Source organism: Camelus dromedarius, chromosome 14 (assembly GCF_036321535.1).
Source record: "Camelus dromedarius isolate mCamDro1 chromosome 14, mCamDro1.pat, whole genome shotgun sequence".
Lineage (NCBI taxonomy): Eukaryota > Metazoa > Chordata > Mammalia > Artiodactyla > Camelidae > Camelus > Camelus dromedarius.
Window position 1 is genome coordinate 62,406,876 of NC_087449.1, and position 19,566 is coordinate 62,426,441.

A 19,566-nucleotide genomic window follows, 5' to 3' on the forward strand; every position below is an offset into this window, starting at 1 on the left:
CCTGACTGTGCTCCTAAAAGAATCCTGTGGATACTGCCAGGGAACAAGGCATCCATTTCAAGCCAAGAATAAGCACACCTTCATCTGTCCCCCCACCTTCGGAGGAACCTACTCAGGACCAAAGCCACTACTCTGGCAGGTGTGGAAAACCTCCATTTGCCCCAATTCCACACTAGGCTCAGTGAGCACATGTCTATGTCTCTTTGTGTACTGGCACCAGAAGAAGCATCTCACAGGTGCTGGGGAGGAGGAAAGGCAGCCACCAGCCCATTCATCTAAATTCACTGCTCTGCTTAATTCATGTTCCCCCGGGAAGTATGTACAATAAGCCTGAAAGCTGACTACAACCTTCTTGGGGCGGAGACTCTCAGACCCTCACTTAGAGCTTTAGAACAATGGGAATAGGAGCATCACGTGGACCAACACAGTATACATCCTCGGTTAACACAGTTAAAGATTAAGAAGTAAGTAAGTAAAGGTGAAGAAGGTACCTTAAAAAGAATGCCATTTGTGCACAAACGAAATACTTGAAATATCAAGAAATAAAACTCCAAACAGATGTTTTTTATTAAAAAGAATATCTGCTTGGTTAAGACATTTAAAAATGGTATAAACCAAACCACTAATCAAAATGGTTAGGATTAGGGCAAAAATACACTTAGAGGCAAACCCAAAGCCTTAAATCTGTTCATCTGGAAAAAAAAAAGAAAAGAAAAAGGACTATCTCTCTGCCATCCTAGCTGCATGCCATCATTTAAGACCCACAGGTAAGATGACAGTGTCCTTCGCTGAGATTGTTAACTTACCAGCCCTGAGGTGGTTGGCGGGGTGTTCAGACCTCAGACCTGGTGGGGAATTCAGTCAGCGACTCTGGAGCCAGAAGATTCTGCATCTCTTCTGTGGGGTCTGAGTTTTTATAGACCTTTATAATCACATCTTTCTCTTTCCAGCTACTAACTTCCAATCAGAAAACTCGATAACTGATTAGATTCCACACTCTCACATTAATCCTGATTGGATTTCTGTCGATCTCCAGATGAATTCATAGAGTCAGATATCATTCAAGAAAGAGAAAGAATAAGGGAGGTGGAGCCCAGGGCTCATTCACAGATTCACTCACAAAGTTGGATTTAGTTTTACAAACACGGATGCCTATAGCTGTGGGTGTGAGATGGTGAAGGGAGTACCAGTTCATGACATTGGACAGAAAAAGCCAAACTTGAAAGCATCCTTGTGGGGGACCTTTGTCCATATCAAAATGATCAGAATGTCCCTGAATTAAAACAGCTTGATGAAGACAGTGCTGTTGTCCCCAAGGAAACCATATAAATCTGTTCCTGTATCAGATTTTCATTTAGGTGTTATATTGGAAATGGAGGAGACTGTGAGCCCATTCAGTGAAATAAGGAAGTGTTAGGGATGTGGTTGGTTTTCCAGCCTTAAGTCAAGGCTTCTCTGGTCAACTATGAGAGTAACTGAGGGTGGGCACTGGGAGCTCTTTGGGAACTTGGACTCTGCAGGAGAAATAATCTAGGGTGAGCCACAAGTAACCCTGTCATCATTATCAGGGCAGCTGCTACCAGGAGATGTTTTGTTTTTGATTTTTTTCCCCACTGGGGATACTTCCCAAATGGATAATAGCCTCAGCCCTTTTCCAGGGGTCTGAGAGCTGAACCATAATCCCACTGGCCCCTTTCCAAGTACATTTTGATAATTACTGTTTCCTCAAACTTAGGTAACTTCAGTACAGATTCTGATCAGGGTGACATCATTTTGTGGAGAAATGAAATTCTGTTTTTCTTTCATATTAAGCACTGTTTACAAATACCAGCACCTTTCCTGCACTAGATTCAGAGCTCTATTTGGTGTTTAAAGATCTGCCCCATTTGGGGACGACTCCCACCCTGGGCTGCATCACACGAAGATTCTTTTGAAGTTTCAAGACACAAAGAAAGGGAGACTCTCCCTCAACCCCCAGAATTTCCCATTCCTCTCTCCCACCACATTCAGTGTGATGCCCGAATATTTCTATATACCACTGGGACCAAGGCAAGGACTCTTTGAAGGGTGTTCTCATCTTTCCAGAAGATTCCTTCCACCACATTTCTGCCATGGGTATAAATGGCCTTTGCAGAACATTGTGTTAAACCGACTGTACTCAATAGACATTTTAAGTCCCAGGCCATCCATCTCCTTTAATAATGACGGGCAATAGAGTGAGATTCGTAACAACGATAATCACAAACGTCTCTGTTTATTGAACACAAACTGGCTGAGTAACGGGCCTTTTTATCCACTTCTGCAAATAACCATCGCAGGAAATCTAAGCATCACTGACACTTTCCCCATTTTTAGGCTGGTGAGCCAAGGCCTCTACCAGCTAGAGGAGTCTACCCACCTCCATGCAGTGAATAATCGGTGGGTTCCCTCAGGTGAGGGGATCTGAAGGACCCACCGAGTTGTCAGACAGCCTAACTGATGGCTGGAAAGGGCTGACTGACAGACTTCACGTGATGTCAGTGGAAAAGGGGAAATGGCAGAGTTTAAGCTGGAGGTGTTTCTACAGGATCCCAGCTTCTATGAGATTCAAAAAAAATCATTGTTTTGAAGTGGAAAGTTGTTGCAGGGAGGATATAGCTCAGTCACAGAGCTCATGCTTAGCATGCACGAGGTCCTAGGTTCAATCCCCAGGACCTCCATCAAACAAACAAACAAACAAACCTAATTATCTCCACTTCCAATAAACAAACAAACAAATAAATAAGTGGCAAGTTGTAACTAATTCTCTGAAGAAAACTCAAGAGCTGATATGGAAAAGCTACAAGTGTAGGCGGAATCCAAGGTGGGTCACTGTCAGACACTTGGGAAGTTTCCCTGCCAATTGTTATTTCAACTTCCCCTTGGGTGTTCATGAAGAGGAGGGGAACTCCCTATCACAATCCTTAAAGAACCCCTATTCCTTTTAAATTTTGCCGGGTTCTAATCTCTTTTAAAATGTTTAAAATGCTTTTATTAAAGCAGGTGCTGTCATTTCAAGTCTGGCTGGCATTTGGGCAGGTTGGGTTTGAGGGCTGCCAAACTGATTTGGGGGCAGTTCTTCCCCTCTCTCCTTTCTGTAATGTTTTGGAAAGTTCATCAGCCATTGTCGCGGGGGCATTAATATGCTTCGTAGCTCAAATTCCTGTCTTTTAACTAGTCATGGCAATTCTTCATCTAATCCTTCTAGAATAATGGATTTTAATACTGGATCGTTCTGATGGTTCGGGAAGTTCTCTGGATAAATGCCAGAGTGCTGTTTTTCATCATTTCAAATAATCAAAAATTGTCTCTCCTGTTTGCATTGATGGACCTTTGCCCAATTCCTTTTCTGTGGGAAGATTTAGGGGTGGCCTAACTTAAGGTGTGGGCTTTCCCTACGTTTCTGCTGACCTGTAGGCTCATGTTTATGGAAATCCTTTGTAGGTGTCTTTCAATTTATGTCTTGGAGCCATTCTTTTGCAGAATGACCTGGTACAAGTCTGAATATCCAGGCTTCTAAGTTCTTACTATAAGATCAAATTCTTTAGCCAAATCTAAAGAAACTTGTAAAGGATTTGGAAAATCCTTAGATAAATTCCTAACTTCCTCATTCAAGGGGTGTAGATAATGGCAGGTTCCCCTCTGCTTGTGGCCTTAAAAGGAGCTGCTATTACCTTGGCGGTTCTTTCATTTTCTACCTTGAACTCGATCATTTTTTCTCTTAGTGCTGGAGGAAGGTGAGCAGGAAGATCAGAGCAGGGGAGCTCAGAAGGGACACGAAATAAAGAAGCTGGAGAAGGAGAGGAGGAGAAGGGTGGGAGGAGAAGCAGTGGATCTGGGGCTTTTTCTAATTTAGCCACCATTTTTAATAATTTTCAGTCTGTTTCTTTTTTTTTTTCAGTTTTCAGTTTTATTAGGTAGAATTGTTACAATTTGCACTTATACAATATACTGCATGTAAATAAATATATACAATATACTGCACATGTTTTAAAATTTTACATATATGTACTGTTCATTGTTTCTAAGAACAGTTTAGAGCTTTAGCTTTTTAAACTTACATAGTTATCAAAGGAGTAAAGCAAACCACAAACTAAGAATCAGCAGAATGTGGTAATCCAATCATAAAGGACAGTCAGATGTGCTTACACATATTTAAGAAATTAATCATCTAAGTTATAAATAATAAATAGCTCATTTGTCTCTCTTTTTTGGTAGATTCCACATGTAAGTGATATCATACGACATTTTTCATTCTCTTTCTGGCTTACTTCACTTGGAATGACAATCTCCAGGTCCATCCATGTTGCTGCAAATGGCATTATTTTATTCCTTTTTTATGGCTGAGTAGTATTTCATTGTATATCTCTGTCACTTCTTTATCCAGCCATCTGTTGATGGACATTTAGGTTGTTTCCATGTCTTGGCTACTGTAAATAGTGCTGCTATGAACATTAGTTTCTTGCAATAGAGCCATTTTATTTATTTCCTCATTTTGAAGCATTCAGGTACTGATTAAAATAGGCCTCCCAACCTGGTTGTTGGATTTTATAGTAGGCTTTTTCTAATTGAGCTTGCAAGTAGATTAATTCTGGTAAATCAAAGGGGTTCCATTTTGGCCATCTCAGGGAAAAGTTATCTTTGGTTAGATTTTTCCCATTTAGTTAAATACTTGCAAGTGTCCATTCCATAGCTATTATATCTAAATTCAGGGGGGTTCCACAGGTGGCTCTCCCTCTGGAGCTGTTTGGCTTTCCAGGCACAGTTTCCCATTACTAGACTGGTATTCTAATTCAGGCAAAAACATGATCAGAACAACTTTCTAAGACAAGGTGATGCATCAGAGGTGTGCTGCTTCTGAACCTAGCTCACAAGGAGTTACCTTTGGGGCAGTTTAACTCTCTTACCTGTCTCAGTTTCTCCCTCTGACATTCTAAAGCTGCCATGGGTGCTTGGGGCCCTGGATGATCAGGGTTTTATGCCCCCTGCTGCGCAGAATTTGCTCAGGGATTGTAGTGGGATCCTCTGTGGGACCGTTAACATGTCATGAGAGTTGATCTCAGACGCTTCTGCTAGGTTCTCAGTTGCCTGAGAACTTATAATTTCATTTTAAAACTTAGTCATGAATCAGGTATTGCAATATAAAGCTCATCACTCTGTAAATAACAGTTGGAATAAGTTACATTTGAAAAGGCCTTTTCTGCTTTTCCCCTCAGTGTCAGGAATTAGAGGCAGTCTAGATGAGAGGGGTGTTTCTGGGAGCCCTGGTAGGGCATTTACTTCCTAAGACACAGGCAGAGAAAAGCCAATTCTTGCAGGACTTGCTCCCTCGGGGTCAGAATTCTGAAAAGATTTTTTTTTATCAGGCTGGCTTTCTTGAACTTCACAGTGTATGCAATAAAAGAGCCCTATCTTGGCCATTTTCAGTGCAAGATTATCCTGTCATTTCCAATGAAGTCGTTACTTGCAAGTAAAAGTTTTGTACGTACATAAGCCTGCCTGGGGGGTTAGCCTGATGTTGGCTTTCTGAGGCCCCTCATTTCTCTATTTGAGAGACTCTATCTCCCATTTTAAAGTTAAATTTGTCTGAGATAAAATTTCATGATGAAATTGTCTAGAGGGCCAGTCTACTGCTTGTGAGCATAACTCCACCAGGTGTCACCCTAGAGTTTTATCATTTTTCTTACGTGTCTGGGTTTCTCGCTTCCATCACCTAAAACCCCCCTGGGCGCTCAGATCACTGGTTTCCCCTGGTAACTTTCACGGGGGAGTACTGTTTCCTGGTGTCTTTTAAGCAGGCTCCTCCAGTATCTTTCAGTTGGGAGGGGAACCCCCAGTATCTTAACTGGGAGGTCCTGGTACCTGTTACACACAGCTAAATAAAACTCAGAAATCTCAAATAACCAGGAGATCTGAGAACCAGGAAAGACTCACCCGAGTTAGCCTAAACTCAGCAGGAGGTGGACAGGCACTGAGCCTCTGCTGGTGCTGAGGCCCCATGCCCTCACTGGGGAAGGAGGAGCATTTTCTGCTCCTGATCCCCGGTGGACACCAAGATATCAGCTGAAAAATAAATGCGCAACACGAGAGCTCTGAGTGCAGTTTACTTTGGGGAATTACTGAGGCCGGGAGACAGCCTCTCGGATAGCTCTGAAGATATGCAGAGGTGAGCGGCAAGTCAGCGTAGATACAATTTTGGTGGCGAGGGGGTGGTATGTACCATCAAGGACGCCTCTCCGTGGAAGCTGCTGCTGGTCACGAGGTTGGTGCACATCACAAGGAGCAGATAGATGTCCCAGTGAATGATTCTGAAAGGCTTTTTGCCACTCTTTCCCAAAGCACAGAGTGCCTCGCTCCCAATCTGCACCCTAAAATCCTTTGGGGGTGTGTCAAGATCAACAACTGCAGTGGCTGGTGACCTAACCCTTGAAGAGACAAACAGGGAGTGTGTTCATTAGTTGGCACCAGTCTGATGGGAATCCCTGAAGACCAGCTTTAGGCCCATCCTGAGACCAGCAGCTCTCTGGTTCCAGCTCCTTTCCCATAATTCTGCAAGCAGGCACAGTCCCTGAGGAGACCGAATTAGACTAAATTAGACTGACTTCTCTCGGTCACACTCTTCATCTTTGCCCGAGCTTTAGCTCCCGCAGGTTTTCTCTGAATCTCCTGTCCTGCCCTCCCTCCCCTGGCTTCCTCCAGGCCTCACCCGTTGCCCAGCTGTCCGGAGGATCTTGAGTTTCAGGACACACAAGGGCATTGAGAGCCCAGAAATGGCTGCTGTGGAGGGTCCCAGAAGCAAGGTGAGAGGCATGCATGGCTTTGAATGAGGGGAAAGGCAGGAAGAGGAGGTGAGGCTGCTATGGTGAGACCACCCATGCAAGGGCTTGCCGGGGACCCCTTGAATTTTGTAAGTAGGGCTGTGACCTGATGCGTGTTTTCCAGTCTGTGGGCCTCTGTTGAACCTAATCTGGGGGAGGTAAGGAGGAAGCAGTGATGGCAGCGTCAGACCCTTCTCTGCTCCTGACAGGGGATCCTGGATGCACTTAAGTGGCCACAGAGACAGTTTTGGGGACCCCTGAAGGCAGTATTGGCAGCACTTTGCTCTTAGAATCAAGATGAGGAATGAGAGTAAGACAGGGGCTGAGGAACCTGCTAGAGGTTGGTTGCAACTTCCTAAGAAACGAGAAGAATGGGAAAGAAGCAGCTACCAAAAAAAAAAAAGTGTGGAGTGTGTTGGCATTTAGATTTCAGTTATTTACATCATTGCGTTTTAAAAAAAATCAACTGCAGAGGAACACAAGAAGCCCGTAATTCTGTCCACATAATCGCATGTGTACTCGTGCAAGAGCTACTTGTGATTGCCTCTCGTGGATTCTGTATTTTATACCTGGAGGAGCAGGACTGTGGAATTACAAGGGGCATTCTGCCCTCAGGAATTTAAAAGTCGGCACCCCCCAGCCAAGGCCGGCGTCCGGTCAGAGAAGCAAAGGCATGTGGTTTCTCTTCTGTCTCATCAGGGTCCCTCTGGGTTAGCCCAGAGTGCCGTTTTGGACTGTTTTCCCAAATCAGAGGGAACCCCAGAACCAAATGTGTCCCCAGACATGTTTGAGGACAATGTGTAAAAAAAAATTTAATTTGTAGTCAGAGTTTAAAAAGCAGATTTTATATGACAACATACTCTCCAAAGTTCCTTGGGGAGAATTTTAAAAGAAAATTCTGGTAACAGTGAACGCACATCCCCAAAGGGCATCACTGGACAAGAACTGAAGGGCAGCTTCCGTGAAGTGGGTCCTGTGCCCTCCAGGTCTCCCTGACCGCACATGGAATTCTTCACTCATCTCTCACCTGGCCCTGGGCTTTGCTGGGTTCGTGTCTCGTTCATGGAGAAACATGTCCCGGCAATTTGATCTGAGGTGGGGGTTTTACCAGGGAGCGAATGAAAAGCATGTCCCCCTCCTGCAGTAGACAAGGGGTGGGAAGACTTTAGCCTAGGAGCTGGAGGGCTGGGTCACAGAAACTGCACACAGTCGAGCTGCCCCTGCAGCGGCTGTGGACACCCTCATCCAGGAAAACCAAAACCCTGACTGAAAGCCGGATTCAGCAGTCACCCCTGTAATTGCAGTTTTAGCCACGTTTCCCTGGAGAGTGCACAGAAATTTTATTTCTCGGATGAAGAGCCCGAGGCCCAGGACACAACGTGAGGTGCCAGCAAGGTCAAGTCTGGTTGGAACTGGGACCTGGGAGTGAGTCCCACAGGGCTTGCAGGGCAACATGACTTTGCCTTCAAATTCATGTTCGTGAATTCTCTGAGCATTGGTACAGCCAAGTTCACCGCCAGCCCCCACATGTTCTCCAAGAACAAACAGAAAATCGCTGGGGTCGGTGAAATCTGGTTTTGAATTATTTTCACATCTGCTCCCAGGATGATTTCCAATCAGAGACACCCTGAACCTGAAGCCATAGCCACCTGCAAATTGGTGATCAATTGGCCATCGAGGGCAGGCTTGTCCCTTCTAATGGGCCAGGCTCCAAGAGGGGCAGGCAGGCGTGGCTCCTAAGGTGCCCGGTTTTACAGTCTGAGCATCCTGCCTCGGCGCTGGGGACAGCTGGCAGGGGATGGGACCTTGCCTCACCGCTGGGCCGTCCGCTGTGGCGTTGGCTCTTTTCCTGTTTACACCTATAGTTGTTGAATATGGCTATTTATGGAGGTTTGTACTGCACCAGTCTCTGGGCTCAGTGATTTTATCCGAGTTAGAGACCATCACGCTACCCGCTCAAGAAAAAGAGAGATTCAGAGAGGGACAGTAACTTCTTCAAGGTCACGGTTTCAGGTGGTGGAACCAGAATTCTGAGGCGCGTCTGTTTGTCAGGGCTCTTGAAAACTGCACTGTGCTGTCCCTGCACCGGGCAATGCACTGCTCACTTGAAGATTTTTAATAAAATTCTGGCATCATACGTGAGAATCTTTGGTGGGGACAAGAAGTTTTGCACTCTATGGTTGGTAATGGCATAAATAATTAGGCTAAACTAAATTTACATAAACAGACAAAGGGTTAAACTGTAGACCGTTCATCTTATGGAATACGATATCCCAGCTAATAGGAATGAAGGCTGATCCTTGAGACCTAACCTTAAGTTTAAAAAAAGCAAGATGATCAAAACTACAATAAGATGCTTTTTCTACACAGGAAGAAGAAACCAGATGTATCTACATGCACATTTAGTTGTATAGAAAGTCAGGTGGAAGTCCAAAAGGTGCACTAAATTGAACCCTCCCGAGAGGGTCCTGGGATGAGGAGAAAGGACAGGAGAGAAGTTTCTTCTGTCTGCATTATTGTGCTACATTGAGAATGTTGTCCTGTGTTACTTGGGCAAAGCCAACAAAAGCGTGGAAAGCAAAAGCAGTTTTTTCATATATAATTTATAGGTACATATGTATTGACCACAAATGCTATTTCTTCTATAGCCCACATGTTTATACTATGGGCAGCCAGCTAATACTGACTTCCCCCAAATTTGCTTTTAACGTTAAATAACATTTGACTATAAACAGTGATACAGATTTCCATGGACCATGTTGGCATAACCACTTACTGAAAAGTCAGGCTCCGTATTTGGCTGTGGGACCACAGGGTGCTGGAGACCCAGTCCCTGTCCTTTAGGGGACAGTCTCTGTCCAACAGATGAGATTGCCAAGTTAAAAAAATAACTGTAATATATGCCCTTATCCTACATTCCAGCAATCTCTCTCCTTGGTATCTGGTCAAATGAGTTGAAAGCTTATGCCCCCCCACACACACACACAAATGCACACAGACGCTTATAGCAGCTTTATTCATAATTGGCAAAACTTGGAAACAACCAAGATGTCCTTCAGTAAGTGAATTAATAAGCAAACTGATAAATTTGAACAAGTGAAATTTTTAAGTTCTTTTTTTTTTTTAAATGGAGGTAGTGGGGATTGAAGCCAGGACCTCCTGCATGCTAACCACATGCTCTGCCACTGAGCTATGCCCTCCCCGCAAAGGAATGTTATAAAACCATGAGAAGGCAAGGAGGAACCTTCAATATCTATTACTAAGTCAAAGACCCAATCTGAAAAGGCTACATACTGTATGATTCCAACTACATGACATTTTGGAACAGGCAAACTCTAAGACCAGCAAAAAACAATCAATTGTTTCTAGGGGTTGAGGCAGAGGAGGGCTGGCTAGGCAGAGCAAGGAGGATATTTAGCACCGTGAGATTACTCTGTGTGATATTACAGTGGTGGAAATGCATCACTATACATTTGCCCAAACTCATAGAATGTAGAACACCAAGAGTGAACCTTAATGTAAACGACATACTTTGGGTGATAATGATGTGTCAGTGTAGGTTCATCGATTGTAACAAACTTGTACCAGTCCGATGGGGGATGTTGGTAGCTGGGGAGGCTGTGCACATGGTGAGGGCAAGACTTAAATGGAAACTTTCTGTACCTTGCACTCAATTTCACTTAGAACATAAAACTGCTGCAAAATACACAAAATTTATTTTTAAAAATATAATACAATTCTTCCATCTCTGAAATTTTATTATTCTAAATATTTTTTAAAGAAGGAACAATTTTTGTTGAATGATCATTAAGATCAGTTTTAAAGACTTTTTGCTTTTGAGGCTCCAAACCAAGTTACACATTTTAAAAAATATTCACATGCTTCCTTTAAAAACACTAAATTTCCTTTACAATTTTGAAAGACAATTTGCGCCTTTAATATTTATATAAATCACAGGGCAAATATTTATACTAGCATTTACCTTACAGCACTTTTTTTAGAATGCCAAACAATACAGACTCATCAGTGGCCTCATGTAAGTGCTGAGTCCTTCCTTATTTCCTTAATGTTGTAGGAAGAGGGTGAGCTTGAGGAATGGAGACTCCTTGGGGCAGGGGTGGTGAGTCTGCTAGGAGGGAAAGTAAGGAAAAGTCTCATTTATCCAGCTGCTCATGTATGCCAGGTCCAGGGTCAGCACCTCGAGGTGCTTCATCTCATTGCTCCTACAAGGACCCATAAGCTGTGTGCATCATTACTGCCATTTTACGGGGAACCTGTGCCTTTTGCCTAAGGTCCCCACCACCCCAACACCCACTCCATCCCCAGAGCCAACAATACCAGCCCTGAATCTTCAGCAGGCGTCATAAGCCCTTGGTTTATGGTCCCCGTGATGGTTAATTGTATATGACATCAATTCCGGGTGTTTCTGAGATGGTGTTTCTGGAAGAGGTTGACACTGAAATCTGCAGGAGGTGAAGCGACCTGCCCTCACCAGTGTGGATGGGCATCATCCTATCCTTGGCAACCTGAATGGAACCAGATGGCATGTCCGCCCCCGCCTCCCGCCCCCCTGCTTGCTTATGAACGTTGGAGTTTCTGGCTCTTGGCACCTGGGGCTCTGAGACTTACACCCGTGGTCCCCTGCTTCTCAGCCCTGGGGTTCCGTCACCAGCTCCCCTGGGTTTCAGCCTTTAGCCTCAGTCTGCGTTATAAAACCGGCTTTGCTGGTTCTCTAGCTTTCAGAGCCTGTTCCCATAACAAATCCTACCTAATATATATATAGAGAGAGAGAGACGACTCATGAGCAGCATGGCTTTGAACTGCTCAGGTCCACTGACATGGGGGCATTTATCAGTATGTTAGTACAGCGCAGCCCCATCTGCAGTCGTTAATTCTGGGGATGTGGAACTGAGGGCAGAGAGGCTCGAGTAGGAGTCATAAGATCTGTGTAACAAGTATTTTGTGACACTTCCTGATATGTGGATGATAAAACATGCTACGCTAGTCTTCCCTGATAGGGAGAGACAGCGGGGTGGAGGGGGATAATGTTAGTCTCTCAATGACATGACCTACCCCCACCAAAGGATATAATTTCACGTGGCTTAGAAATAACGAAATCATGTTATACCTGTACATTTTAGTATTTCCCTAAAAGGAACTTGGTGGTTTTACTCTTTACTGGCGACAAGTGGTTTAATTCAAGAACCACTGCCCTCCCATGGCAGGTGTGGGTTGGTGAGGACACGAGGCTCTGGCTCATCTGCAGTGTGGACGAGCCCTTTCAGAAGCGGGTCCATTACTTATGTAGTGAAGACCTTTCCCAGTGCACAGAATGGCCCAGAATTGAGAATTAGGGACCCAAATGGAGAAAGATGAGGAATTCTCATGTCCGTGTCATGATCTGAGTTGGCAGTGAGTCAGCCCTGCCAAGAGCCCTTCACTCCAGTGCATTGGCCACTGAGTGTGATCCCCTTAGTGTGTGATTAACTAACTGAACAGCCACAGAAATAAATAAGGAGGTAAGAGATGCCCCAGACAGAAGACAGAACTGATGGGAGTGGCAGGGTTTCAGCTCACAGACAACTCAGTGCCTTTTTTTTTTTTTTTTTAATTCAGTAGCTGGAGATTCCTGAGATGCAAACTGAGAAAACAGAATAATACACAATGGAGAGCAGGAGTCGGTTTACACCAAGGGTCTCTTTATTTCTGACCATTTCTTTACAACCGTACACATAGGGGTCAGTCCAACATGTGCACCTCAAGCCCATATTTCCCTCCAGAAATTTAGATTCGTCGTTCTGACTCTATAGATACATGTCCGTGCAAGTCCCATCAACCCCCTGAGTCAGCATTTCCCCTGCGAGCCTGCACCCCCGCTGGATCGCCTCTCCTTTCCCCATTCACACTGAGCAGATGTCTGAAACCACGGGGCTGTGTTCCCCTCATAATGCAGCTATGTCCTAGGTTTCAGTTTCCACGCACCCAGAAGAAAGCTTTTGATGGAGACAACTAACTAGGCGGGGGTACTGCAGCGGTACACGATGGGCTCCATGTGGTCACATATGTCATCCCCGCAGTAAGGACAGAAGCTGAGGCTAAGCCAGATGGTCCTGGGACGTCCCAGGTCTCTCAGGATCTCCATCAGCTCAGCCTGCAGCTGGGCAATTCTCCCTCGGAGAGGAACTCCTTGAGGGCTGTAACTCTCCTGAGGGGCAGGGTAAAACTCAGCGCAGAGACTGGGCAGCCCGTCGGTGCATCGCAGCAGCTTCTCCGTGATGGCCATGGAGAGGAGGTTCCCGCCCAGGCTCAAGGTCCTGAGCTGGGAGCAGCGGCTCAGGGCGGGCAGGATGGCCTCCAGATGTGAGTCCGTGATCCCACACAGGTTTAAGTCCAGTTCCTGCAGGGTGGCTGCAACTTTCTCCAGCAGAACTTGGAGCAGCTCAGGGCTGAAGTCGGTCAGGGTGACACCACTCAGATCCAAGCCCTTTAGCTGACTGATGTTCGGGCACCAGGACAGGTGGGTCAAGTCTGATTCCGATAGCTGGCAGTTAGTTATTGAGAAGTTGTCCAAGGGGGTCTTCAGGAACCTGAAAAGAAACCAAGCAATTAGTCTTTGGAAAACCAGATGCCAGGTGACCCCCAGGTGAGAGACAAATGATTTGGCCAAGGACCTGGTCGTTCTGACCATCTGATGAAGGTCAGTGCACAGGATGCCCAGTCTCACTTCAGGCTGAATCCTCTCACCTTTACTATGTGACTGAGTCAAGTACATAGAATGTTGAAAGCTCTCCTCGTCTGTCAAGCGGACTAAACCTTACTTCCTTGTGGGGATGAAGATAATATGCTCAGAGGAGATCCTGACACACTATTCAATCCAGTGTTGTTATAACTGAATTTTAATATGGGAAATGAGATTCTAAAAAATGCTTTCAGCTAAGGCTTCCTTCAGCACTTGCTTGGGCTCCTGACGCCCATGTCTCTGGGCCAGGTGAGGCTTGTTGGAGACATGCATGAAGGACCAACCTGGGCAAGCTCTCTCAGCATCAACTGGGGTTGCCTGTCTGCCAGGGCTGACTTACATCCCTGCATCATCTGCAAACCATCTACCACTTTTTAGCATTCCTTTGGCTCCAGCTGCTAACCATCCTGTCCAGAATGATGTATTTTCCATATATTAACTACCTTATCTGGAGCACAAAGTAATTTTTTACAGACAGGGAACTTGAGACAGGCTCATCGTGGTCATGACCTGGTGAGCACAGAACATCTCTTTAGAAATACTCTGGTCTCATGTGGTTTCCCCTCTTCAATAGCCTCTTCATTTATCTTTTTTTTTTTTTTTTTTTTTTTAGGTCATTTGAACACAGACATCTCTTCCTATGGAAGAAATCACAAACCCTCCGTTACTAGATCAGAACACCCCAGTCTACAATCTGAACCTTCCTAGCCTGGTGTCCTTTCCAAAGCCGCTGGACCAGTTTGGTTTCCTGCCTTGATTTGTCTGGTTATGTGGCACTACGCTTCGGGACAGAGCAGCAAAGGAGACGATGCATGTGACAGTCTACTGTTGTGCTCCCTGAAACACGGTCAGTGATCCCCTCTCACCTGAGCATCTGGTCCAGGCGGCCTTCAAGGAAAGAGGGAGATTCTATATGGAGATTCCGGAGGTGGTGCAGCCTGAGGAACTGAGAGGTAAATTGGGCAAGATGCTGCTGGTCCTGCTCCTCAAAGGCAGACACGTTAATGTGGGAGAGGAGGAGTCTCTGCACACTAGTCATCTGGCCCAGCAGAGGCGCGAACCCGGCCAGGGCGGACAGGCGCCACGTGCAGTCCATTTGCACCTCCTGGAGACAGTCCAGCTGCACACGACTCAGGACCTTCATGACATTTCCCACGGGCATTGAAACGATCTTCAGCTTTTTGCAGCACAGGTGAATCAAACCTTTCCTCCGCTCCACCCACCTGAGGAAGTAGGTGAGGAATCTATTCAGGGTCCTTTTCTTGAGATAAAGGTCTATGAACACCTTCAAGGGAGCCAAGGGCTGCTTTGTCCTCGACCTGTCCTCAGCCACTGGTGCCATCCGTGACCTTGAACACACATGAGTGCCTTCTCCAGACCACATGCTCCAAAATTTCTGGCCAGTGTTCCGTAAGTCCAGCACCCGCAGTTTGCACCTCCTGTAGGGAAACAGCAGGTTGGCTGGGATGCAGTAAGATCCACGCTGAATGAAGCCACAGACTCAGAATTTAGACACAGATGCCCGGAATTCCTACCTGTGCTCTCTCTTTACATTCCTGACATTGGGTGCAGCCTTGCCCTCTTCCTTCTCTGCCTCACTTTCCTCCATCACCCTTCCCCTCCTATCCTTCCTGGTTCTCCACTTTAAGTACCTTTAAGCATCACTGGGAGAAGGTGGTGCATCTTTGTTAAAGTGCCCTGCGCTTAGGCGCTCCTGCACTGCAGGAAGGCATTGCCCAAAGTGAGCTCCGCAGTGGCCAAGGCCTCTGAGCTTCTTTGTTGGCATCATCAGAGCCTCTGGTCCCTCCCTTGGCCACGCACTTCCCCTCACCCCAGCTGTCTCCTCAGGGACGCACAGGACCCTACAGGCTACCTAGTTCAGACTCACCTGGGGCGAACTTTCTGGGCTAGTAGGACATCGAGCCCATCCAGCACGGCTTGTAATGGCCCCACATGAGGCAACTCTATCAGGCTCCCCAGAGGCAGGCGGACAAAGGGCCAGGCTTGCACCAGGGCCTTCAGGGTCTCGATGCGTCTCCCAAAGAAGGCCTCCAGGAACAGAGATGGGAAGAGCTCGGTGGGCAGGTACTCCAGAGCAGCGATGGCCGAGGCCTCATTGTCCCTCAGGAGGCTGGTTCCCACCAGGTCCAGGAGTCGGGGTGGGGTCCAGGCACTCATCCTGACTCTGCTCCAAAAGGAATCCTGTAGAAACTTCCAGAGGACAAGACATTCATTTCAGGCCAGGAATGAGCACACCTTAGTCTGTCTCCCCACCCTTCAGAGGAAGCTGCTCAGGGCCAAAGTCACAGCCCTGGGAATGATGGAGGAGCCTCAGTGTACCCCGATTCCACTCTAGGCTCCGTGGGCACAAAGCTAGAGCTCTTTCCTTCCTGGATGCAGAACAAGCGTCTCACAAGTACTGAGGAGGAAGAAAGATAACCACTAGCCCGTTCACTTCCACCCACTGCTGTGGTTCATGTCCCCTGGAAGTGGGTACCATTAGCCTGAAAGCTAACTGCAAACTTTTTGGGGGGAAGACTTTCAGACCACCACTTAGAGCCCCGAAGAGGGGCATCACGTGGACCCACCGAGCCTACATCGTCAGTTACCACGGTTCACCTGGCTGGTAAAGATTAAGGAGATACCCCGAAAATGAATGCCCTTTGTGCACAAAATCAGCATTTTAAATTGCAAGAAATAAAATTCCAAACAGGTGTTTTTGATTAAGACTATCTGCTTGCTTAAGACATTTTACAACGATGTAAACCAAAGCACAAATCAAAACGTTCGGGGCGCAGGCAAAACCACACATAGAGGCAAAACCAAACCTTAAATCTGTTGGTCTGAAAAGAAATAATATTTAAAAACCTCTCCCCGCCATCCCGGGCCCCATTCAAGATGAGCTAACCATGGGTAAGAAGGGGGCGTCCTATCCGAGCTTGGTAACTTACTTGCTGGGATGCGGCTGGCGGGGTGCTCAGTCTGCAGAGCCGGTGAGAACCCAGCCAGTGACTCCAGAGCCAGAAGCTTCTGCATCTCTTCTTTGGTGCCTGAGGTTTTTATAGACCTTTCTAATCCCATCATCCCTCTTTCCAGCTACTAACTGTCAATCAGGAAGGGTCACTTGATTAGATTCCAGACTGCCCATCAGACTGATCCTGATTGGATCTTCATCTTTCCCCAGTTTACTTGCTGAGTCAGATATTCATCCAGCAAAGAAAAAGAACGAGGCAGGGTGGGAACCAAGGACTCTTTCATTCATTCACTCCACACACATGGATGAGTTATGCCGATATGGACATTTAGGGCGGTGGATGTGAGACAAGGGCGGCATTATGGTTTCCTGACATTGGAGAGGAAAAATGAAACTTGAAAGCATCATTTTAGGGGAAATGCCAAAATTATCAAAATGTCCCTGAATTTAAAAGCTTCATGAAGACAGGGGTGTCATTTACAAAGGAAACAAAATACATTTACCCCCATATCAGGGGTCACTTAAGTGTCATGTCAGAAGCACAGGACTTCGTGAACCTATTCAGGGAGCAAGGGAAGTGCTTTGGGGGATGTGGTTGATTTTCCAGCCTTAATCCAAGCCTTCTCTGAAGGTGGACGGGTCAAAATCGCAATGAGCAGTGGGGGTGGGGGCTGGGCGGTGTGGAGCTGGGCCTTCCCAAAAGGACCCTGTGATTGTCTGCAAAACTGTGGAATAAAGGGTACTTTTATTCTTGGGAAGGAGGGAGGTGAAGATTTTTCCCTGGGTGTTATTTAGAAATTAAAAGGGAGTGTCTAAGAGGAGACAGTGTCATCTTTTTTGTTTTTTTTTTAATAGACTTTATTCTTTAGAGCAGTTTCAGGTTCACAGCAGAATTGAGCACAAAATACAGAGAGCTTGCACATAGCCCTCTCCAACCACACATATATCCTCCCCTCCCCTCAGCATCCCTCATCAGTGGGGCGTATTTGGTACAATCGATGAACAAACATGGACACATTATTATCACCCCAGGTCTATAGTTTACATCAGGGTTCACTCTTGATGTTGTACATTCTATGGGCTTTGACAAATGCATAATGACATGGAGCCACTATAGTATCGTACAGAATAATTTCATTGCCCTAAAAATCCCTTGTGCTCCAGCTATTCATTCCTCCCTCCCTCCCTCTCCCCAAACCCCTGGAAACCATGGTCTTTTTATTGTTCCTGTAGCTGTGCCTTTTCAAGAATGTCTTTTGGTTGGAATCGTACAGTTTGTAGCCTTTTCAGCCTGAGATAGTGTCATCTTTGAGGGTGTATCCTTCCGGAAAGTTGGGATCAGGGCAGCAAACTGGCATTAAAAAAAAAAACCCAAAAACTAAATCTGAGAATGTGAGCAAGGAAGCGGTGTCCAGTCCTGGAAATCAGACATTTCCAAGTCTGAGGGCCACCGAGGGCGGGTACTGCAGGCTCTTTGGGAACTTGGTGCCAGAGGGAGACATACACGTGGACCAGTCACTCCTAACCCTGTCGTCCGTGGGCAGCTGCTCTCAGGAGATGCTTTCTTTAAGTTTTCTTTTTTTTTCCCCCAATGAGGACATTTTCCAGATGACAAATGAGTCCAGCCATTTTCCAGGGGCCTTGGGAGCAGAACCACCAGCCCTTTTCCAAGTGTATTTTGATAATTACTGTTTCCTCAAACTCAGGTAAGTCTTCTGATCAAGGTGACGCTGTTAAGCAAAGAAACAAAATTCTGTTTTTCCCTTCAGAGTAAGCACTGTTCACAAATACCAGCACCTTTGGCCACAGAAGTCAGGGGCTGTATTTGAGGCTTAAGGGTCTCCCGTGTCCAGGGATGGCTCCCACCCTGGGCTGCATCACACGGAGATTCTTTTGAGGTTTCAGGATACAAAGAAAGTGAGATCCTCCCCCCACCCCAGAATTTTCCGTGCGTTTCAACCCTGCTCCCTCCATTTAACGCAATGCCCAAACAATCCTTGTGTACCACTGGCTGCCCAGCTGGGATTCTTTCAGGGGTCTCCTCCACCTTGATAACTTTCCAGAAGATTCCTTTCTCCACATTTCTTCCATGGCTAAAAGTGGCCTTTGCATAAAATTGGATTAAAATGAATTGTACTCAATAGACATTTTAAGTCCCGCCATCCATCCTCTTTATTAATGAGCTGCAACCGGATGAGATTTGTAACAACAATAATCATAAATGCGTCTATTAAACACCAGCTGGGTGAGCAATGGTGTCAGTACTTTATTTCGACTAATTCCAGTAACGTTCGCAGACAATCTAGACGTCACTGCTATTTTCCCCATTTTTAAGCTGGTGAACCAAGGTCTCTGCCGGGTAGAGATTGCCTTGGTTGAAGGGATCAGAAGGACCCCTGGGTTCTCAGACAGCCTACCTGTTGGAAAGGACTGACTGACAAACTTCACGTGATGACAGTGGAAATGGAGAAACTGCAGAGTCTAAGCTGGGGGTGTTCCTACGGCGTCCCACCTGCTATGAGATCCCCCCCAACACCATTATTTTAAAGTGGCAACTTGTAAATAGTTCCCTTAAGAAATCTCGAGGGCTGATATGGAATGCTACAAAGAGGCCAGACTCCAAGTTGCTCATTCTCAGATACACAAGAATTTGAAAGAGCTTTCCCGCCTAAGCAGGAATCAGCTGTGGGAGCTTTAAGTGGTGAAGGCAAGTTTTATTCAGGACTATGGCAATGGAGGAAAAGAGACCCCAGTATGGGACCGGGCTTCACATTACAATAGATACAACTGGGGATTCATGGTCAAGGAGCAAGGGGGTTGGTGGCTGGAATTTTGCTAAGAGGAGCCATCAGTTCTGGGAAGAATTCTGGTGAACCACTGAACAGAATTCTTGTTGAAGGCAGCGCAGCATGATCAGATACCAAGAGAGGGCAGAGAGGAATCTGGGGGATTCTTGCAGACTGCCTTAGGCTTCTTGTTAAAATTGGGTATTGCAAAGAAGTGCACAGATAATCCCC

General features: G+C 46.1%; 1 protein-coding gene across 1 annotated transcript; it reads right to left on the minus strand.

The window, feature by feature from the left end:
* Positions 1-12,849: 12,849 nt before the first annotated feature.
* LOC105107100 (PRAME family member 15) lies at positions 12,850-15,753 on the minus strand. The gene is made up of 3 exons (XM_011000928.3): positions 15,464-15,753; positions 14,442-15,014; positions 12,850-13,423 (listed from the first exon to the last, which is right to left on the minus strand). The coding sequence occupies exons 1-3, from the start codon at positions 15,751-15,753 to the stop codon at positions 12,850-12,852; spliced, it is 1,437 nt and encodes a 478-aa protein (XP_010999230.3).
* Between the last annotated feature and the right edge of the window lie 3,813 nt (positions 15,754-19,566).